Source organism: Ipomoea nil, unplaced genomic scaffold, assembly GCF_001879475.1.
Source record: "Ipomoea nil cultivar Tokyo-kokei standard unplaced genomic scaffold, Asagao_1.1 scaffold3231, whole genome shotgun sequence".
Lineage (NCBI taxonomy): Eukaryota > Viridiplantae > Streptophyta > Magnoliopsida > Solanales > Convolvulaceae > Ipomoea > Ipomoea nil.
In genome coordinates this window covers 126,240-132,500 of record NW_017619659.1, presented here as the reverse complement: position 1 = coordinate 132,500, position 6,261 = coordinate 126,240, and the positions used below count along the sequence as shown (strand labels likewise).

At 39.5% G+C, this 6,261-nt stretch overlaps 2 protein-coding genes and 1 long non-coding RNA gene across 6 annotated transcripts in view; 2 read left to right on the top strand and 1 right to left on the bottom strand.

Annotated features, from left to right (window-relative positions):
• Positions 1-1,367, top strand: part of LOC109168928 — a 2,146-nt gene extending 779 nt beyond the window's left edge. The window contains exons 1-3 of one of the 3 annotated variants that reach the window (XR_002052134.1): positions 682-905; positions 984-1,161; positions 1,276-1,367. Coding sequence is in view for 2 of the 3 variants with exons in the window: in XM_019317791.1 (XP_019173336.1) it covers positions 132-152; positions 188-282 (116 nt within the window). In the remaining variant the exon portion in view is untranslated. Of the gene's footprint in view, positions 1-131; positions 153-187; positions 307-681; positions 906-983; positions 1,162-1,275 lie in introns of those variants that run through there. The other 2 variants (XM_019317791.1, XM_019317792.1) reach the window with 2 other exon arrangements.
• The window catches only part of LOC109168926 (ACT domain-containing protein ACR1), a 6,081-nt gene extending 56 nt beyond the window's left edge, over positions 1-6,025 (bottom strand). The window contains exons 1-9 of one of the 2 annotated variants that reach the window (XM_019317790.1): positions 5,859-6,025; positions 3,575-4,691; positions 3,085-3,251; positions 2,945-2,990; positions 2,072-2,186; positions 1,822-1,889; positions 1,047-1,706; positions 866-970; positions 1-694 (exon numbers count right to left, since the gene is read on the bottom strand). The exon at positions 1-694 is cut by the window's left edge and continues 56 nt beyond it. In XM_019317790.1, coding sequence (XP_019173335.1) covers positions 296-694; positions 866-970; positions 1,047-1,706; positions 1,822-1,889; positions 2,072-2,186; positions 2,945-2,990; positions 3,085-3,155 — 1,464 coding nt within the window. In that variant the 5' untranslated portion in view covers positions 3,156-3,251; positions 3,575-4,691; positions 5,859-6,025 and the 3' untranslated portion in view covers positions 1-295. The remainder of the gene's footprint in view (positions 695-865; positions 971-1,046; positions 1,707-1,821; positions 1,890-2,071; positions 2,187-2,944; positions 2,991-3,084; positions 3,252-3,574; positions 4,692-5,858) is intronic. The other variant, XM_019317789.1, reaches the window with a different exon arrangement.
• On the top strand, positions 1,574-2,144 carry LOC109168929. Its single transcript, XR_002052135.1, has 3 exons — positions 1,574-1,665; positions 1,758-1,937; positions 2,053-2,144. It is a non-coding gene; the product is annotated as an uncharacterized LOC109168929 (long non-coding RNA).
• Positions 6,026-6,261: the final 236 nt, after the last annotated feature.

The window sequence follows — 6,261 nt, the reverse complement described above, 5'->3', positions numbered from 1 at the left end:
GATTGATGTTGATGTAATTGTTAAATGATAAGAGAAGTTGGTTAATTCATTATATACACAATCTAAAAAGGCATGAGAAGACAGTCTGAAGAGGATTCTAATTTCTATACACGGGATTCTCTTGTTTACAGATGATTGGACAATAAAGAAGCTAGTGTGCAGGTTCAGGGTATTATGGGTCTGAAGTTGTTTGAAAGTCTCTCGAGCTGCGCCCACAGCAAGCTTTCTAGTGAAATCCCAGGCTTCTCGTCTTTCCCACTGCTCCCATGGAATGAACAATAAAGAAACTAGTATGCTAGTTTAGGATTTTATGGGTCGGAACTCGGAAGTTGTTTGAAAGTCTCTCAAGCTGTGCCCACAGCAAGCTTCCCAACGAAAACCCGGGCTTACCATCTTCCCCGCTGCTCCTACGACTCCTGCTTGTGCTATTGCCAGATGAAGTGGCCTTAGTAAACCTACCTGAGGATTTGTGAACTACCTTAACGGTACCTCCAATTTCTTGTCTAACAGATTCCAGTGTTTCTGGGTCAACACTCTGCCCCGAAGTATCTTTTACGTAGAATGTGCCTATTGCTCTCTCGCCCTGTGTTCCAATCTCAGCCCTGGTAATGGATAATCCATTTTCTCGGAAAACCCTTGTGACATCTGATAACAGCCCTAGCCTGTTTTGAGTGCAGATATCTAGCCTTAGTCCCTGCATCCATCATATGACTATCGTTAGTGCAATTTCAATTCTCTATGAGATAAAACACTTTTGCTACGCCCATGCTCATGCCCCGATCAGCATAAGTTAGGGACTAACAACTTGGAACGTTGTTCTTATGCTGATCGAAGTGTGGGTGTATCATTCATAAGTGCAACATACATGAGAGGCTCTTCTTTCTGTGGCTGCAATCAAGCATTGGGTAACTCTGCGTCTTTCACTTTCCAAATTCAAAGTGCATCCATCTTTGTGCCTTACGTAATATTCCTGGAATTTTCAGAATGAGGTTAAAAGACAAAGTAGAGAGGTTAATGATCAACAACTCAACAAGTAGACTTCTTACCTGAACTGAAGTGGAATCATGAGAGCTAATGGATGCATGAAAAACAACATACTGCATGTCGGTGAGTGCGCAGACAGTGTCAAAGAGCAACTTGGGCCGGTCTCGACTCCATACTGTAACTATACTGTATCCCTTCTCTTTACAGTTTTCTATTTTTATGCTTGTTTCACTGTTATTACACCTTTCCTGGCTGTGCTTTTCACCTCCTTCATTACCATTTTCACGACAGGGGCAACACTGCTCATAGTCCCTATCAGCCGCCATTAACTGGTGGAGGCGCCTCTCAGTATGTGTCCGGCTTGCAGCAGGGTCTGACAGCCTCACACTCCGGCGTTCCCCGTTATAGTGATGGGCCTCAACAACATTCTCCAGCTGTGCCTGGATTTGGGCCACACGGTAGGGGTCTGTGATTGGGCCATGCTTTGAGTCATCTTCCACGTAGACTATGCATGCTGCCCGTGCATTATGTGTCCATGCCACGGCAGCAGATATGTGGCATCCCATCTCAGCTAGCACAGCTGATATTTCTGACATTAGCCCTGGCCTGTCTGTTCCTGTCATTTCCAAAGCTGTGTGTTCTGTCAAGACATATCGGGGCCTAACGTCTCTACCAATAAAGGTTTGGATCTCCCTTGACCCCCTCCTACTTTCACATAGGGCCTGTTAAAATAATCAAGTTAACTCAATCCATTATCTGCTTTAAGCTTCCAGATGATTGTAGTTAAATCAACTGAAGAAAGCTGGGCAGGTGGAAGTTAAAAATGGCTACACAAACCTGCTGGATGTAATGGATGATGCTTTCATCGACAATTTTGTATCCCAGTTGGTCTGTCACGTGGAATACTGGCAAACATGCAATTAGAACAGTCCCACATGAATAGAGAAACAAAGGTAGTTGTGGCTGACTCAGGTCTTGATCAGAAAGTTGTTTTATATTACATAAATATAATTAAATATTGAGAACCCCATCATTCTGTTCATTCATGATGTAAAAAAACTATGGCAGATGGAGAGAGGGGACTAACCATCCATTAACCAACCACCATCAGAGCAGATATATGATTTGGAAATCACTAGGTCAAGATCTGTCAAAACTTGAACCATCTCCAGCAGTACCCCATGCTTATTGGCACTATCAACCTGCGATCCAAAAGTGTAAATCAACAAATATGCATAGCATATTACAGACTTGCAAAGGTTTTTTTTTTTTTTTTTTTTTTTTGGGGGGGGCGTATAAGTATCCGTTATCTTCACCACTTTGAGACTATTCAGTAAACATCACTCCTTCCAAGTTCCACCAGCCAAAAGTTGGTCTCTGCTTTATAAAAGCAAAGGGTGAAGTGGTGAACCATGTGACATGTAAATTTTCCCCTACACATTATTATCACCATAATAATATCTGCAACAACTAGCATTCAAAGTGAATGAGAGTGTGACTGCACATGTATGTTTAAAGTGTGACCATATGATCTGGTGGGCTATAGGTTTTTCAAAATCGTAAAACTTTGTTGAATTCATCTCTTTCAAGTGCAAGTGTGCAACACCCGTTGAGGAATGGTTACTGTAAAATGTAAATGACTGGCTGGAAATTGTTATGCAAAAAAATCTGTATTGTGGTGAGGGACCCAGTGAAGGGCAAAAAGTAGCAATTGCCCATTTGCTTGAATAGAGACCTGAAATATCAATAAATAATAGCAGCCTAACCAATGTTAAGACATGCGTAAGCAGTCATCTGACTATAATTAATGAATAAAATGCAACTTTAAGTCTTAAACTATCCACAAACAGTGGGTGCTCTCTTCCTTAGCTGTTTGCTGTTCACACCTACAATGGAATCTGACCTTACATCCAACACTGATCACACAAACATGCATCTGAGGATGAAACAAGAAACTGACCTTCACAAGTGTGCAGTCTTGGAATGCATCATTGTCAATGCAAATCCTGAAAAATATATCCAAGAATAAAGATTCAAGAGAAGCTAACTGGTTTAATCTGCATACTTAAATGGCTAAACCAAAAGCAGTTGAAGTTGAACCTGGGAGGGTGAATTCTCTCAATAAGCGTTTGGACCTCGGGATCAATATAAGGCTTATAACCTATCTCCATTCCTTGAGAGGCTTTTAACAGTTATCCTGCAATGAATCTCAATCAGAATTCTGCATATATATGTCAAACCTGTTGCTTCCCATACTTCATATTCACCTTTATATTCATTTGAATGAAGAAAAATAGCTAAAAACACTATAAAATTAGTTGAAAGCTACAAGCACTCATTTTCTTGATTCCTACATTATAATTCCATGGAAAAGTAAGCAGATTCAATTTAACTTTCTTGAACATTGAGACAAATTCACTTCCAAATATGTGAAGAACTTACACATAACATGTGATCACAACATATAATCTTTCAACCATACAGAAAATTCTTAAAATCTTGAGTTTTGAAACCATAAATTGTTTACCTTATTACCCAGAAGAATAAGAAAGGAAAGATGAGAGCAATGGATTGTTCACGTAAAGATTACCTGGGAAAACTAAGCTGCTTGCTAGGTGAGAGAGAACGCTATAATTGTGCCTTAATACTCTTTTGTGCTGATCTGGGAACTTTTCTTGTAGAAAGAGAGAGAGAGAGCCAAATATGTAGGTTTCAGGAGTTCACACCAATTGAAACACCAGCAGTTTTCTATAGATATATGTTTTATATATACACGTGCATGTGTGATGCATATACATGGCCCACCAAACCTTTCAAAATTTCATTAGTTTGTGATGGTGGCTGGGTATCCTAATCTGTGTTTGGTTTCGCATCAAGACCAGACTATTATTCTCCGGGTTAGGGGATGCTCGGTGATGGTAAGTTACACTCCTTTTTAAACACGAATTAACAAAGAAAAAAAAAAAAATCAGACTCCTCACCTACAGGGTATATTTGGTTATAGCAATTTGTAGTTAACCTCGTGGAATAGTTCATCCCGGAATAGCAATTCTGGCGGAGAGGATTTCGGTTTATCAAGTCTAAAGAGGCGTCAGCATGTAAAATATGGGAAAACGTTGAATCGTGGATAGCGGTGAGCCGCTTTATGTTGATGTGCCCCGAGAGTGGTCAATATGGAACGGTGTTGTACGCACTTGACGCGTGGCAGCTCCGCAGTTGTTGGCTCTGGTGTGTATCAACGTTCACCACACCGACACAGATTCCTGGGAAGAGAATCTCGTCAGATTCTTCAATATAATAAGCATACCATTCGATTAGGCAGCTATTTCTCTTTCGTTTCCAATCAATCACATCTGAGAAAAGAGATTGGCGAAAAACAAACATTTATAGAAAATTAGAAATTCAACTTCCCAGGTTTTTTCTCATGGTCTATGTACAGACTGTTTTTTATGGCAGTAGATTTGTGTTCCTAGTTAAAAAACTGAATGATTTGCTCGTCCCTTGGGGCCAAGAAGATGAAGCAAGAACAGTAATGTGGAAACGGAATCGCGAACAAATGTATGGATTGCATCTGCACTTTTGGTTTGCCCTATGGGGAGCTTACATCATTCTCTTTCTCTTTTGCAGCTGCTTCCTCCTGAAGCTTCTTCTTCCAGTACTCCTCAAGAGGCGGCCCGAATATAGCTTTTCCAGATACGACACCGATCCTAAATAAGCAAAGCAACACCAGATAATGATGAGTTCTTAAGTTGTAGTTTCATCAATACAACTGCAAAGCATAACAGGTCCCAATTCATATCCAGAAGCATATTGATCATACTGGGTAACATTTATTTGAGCCAACAAGGTTCAGTCACCAAAATAGTTGGCATCACATTCCCAACCCCCGATTATATTGTAGCTATACCAGATCATCATCAAGGAATACATTACTTGGTATCACATTCCCAATCCTCAATTATATTGTAGCTATATCATCAAGGAATACATGTTGAAATTCAAAAAAACATAACACGACAACTGCTAGTTCTTTCAATTATCAGTTGGCTAATGATAAAAAAAAACAGCATCATCTGACATGTTTCTTTTAAAGAAAATGTATTGTTCAGACAGCAAAAACATCCTTAAAAAATCACTGGTTTACACAATAGAAATAAAATAACAGAAGAACCAAATTGCCAAATGAAAATCAAATTGCATACTGCAACTATTACCAAAAGAAGCTTCAATTTACACTGTAAAGCAGATAATAATGCAGCAGTAAATTGTGTGATCCCTCACATCTCGCTGAATTGCAGCCATATATTTTAGACTCAACTAAACGGGCCAAGGTAAGATCCATTGAGTCTCTATCTACTACTTTCCTAAAGCTTAGCAAAACAACTGTTCAGTCATGAATGATAACTTTTAACTCCGGGCATACTTTTATCAAGACCAGGCCTATATTTTAGACTACACAGGCAAGGCAAGGATTCTCTGTTGAGTCCCATCTACACTTTCCTTACACTTGCAATACTATCGATCAGTCATGAATGATAACTTATCACTCCAAGCATGCATTTGAGGCTTTGAGCCAACTATAACCGCCTTCTGTCCTAAATTAGGTAAATTGAAACTATAAAAAGTGAAGTCACTGAGACATTTCTTCGAACACTTTGCACTGACTAACGTTTGAACACTTTGCGACACTTTATTCCTTTGTTTTTACCTTTAATCTCATTGATTCCATCAAATTAGGCATTTGTTCTCATCATCTATGCAGTTCGGCAAAAAAAGCATACAAATTGGAACTTTTTAACAAATAAAGGAAGGATCTAATCTTAACAAAAGTCTGCATGCGTGCGTAAAGAAAGGAAAAGGCGAAAGAAGCTCACACGACCGCGCCGATGACGAGTGGAAACGACAGAAACCTCCTCCGGCCGAACATTTCCGGCCACCGCTTCTTTCTGAATCGAGATCCGGTTTGGATGCCAAACGGCGGGGAGGTAAGAAGATTTGATGGAAGGCCCGTTACATTGACAACTTAACTTTTTTTTTTTTTTTTTTTTGAGTAAGTTAACTTAAAATACCATATTAATTGGCAGGCCCACGACGGCCCAATCTATGTTGTACTAATATAGAAATGGAAAAAATGTTAGACTCAAGTTTGGTCACGGAATGAATTTAGAGGGAATAAGAAAACTATTTCACAGGAAATAAAATAGGTAAGAAATAGAATAAGAATTGAGTTAATACCCAAAATCGTCCTCGACTATAGTGGTTTTTCTCAATTTCGTC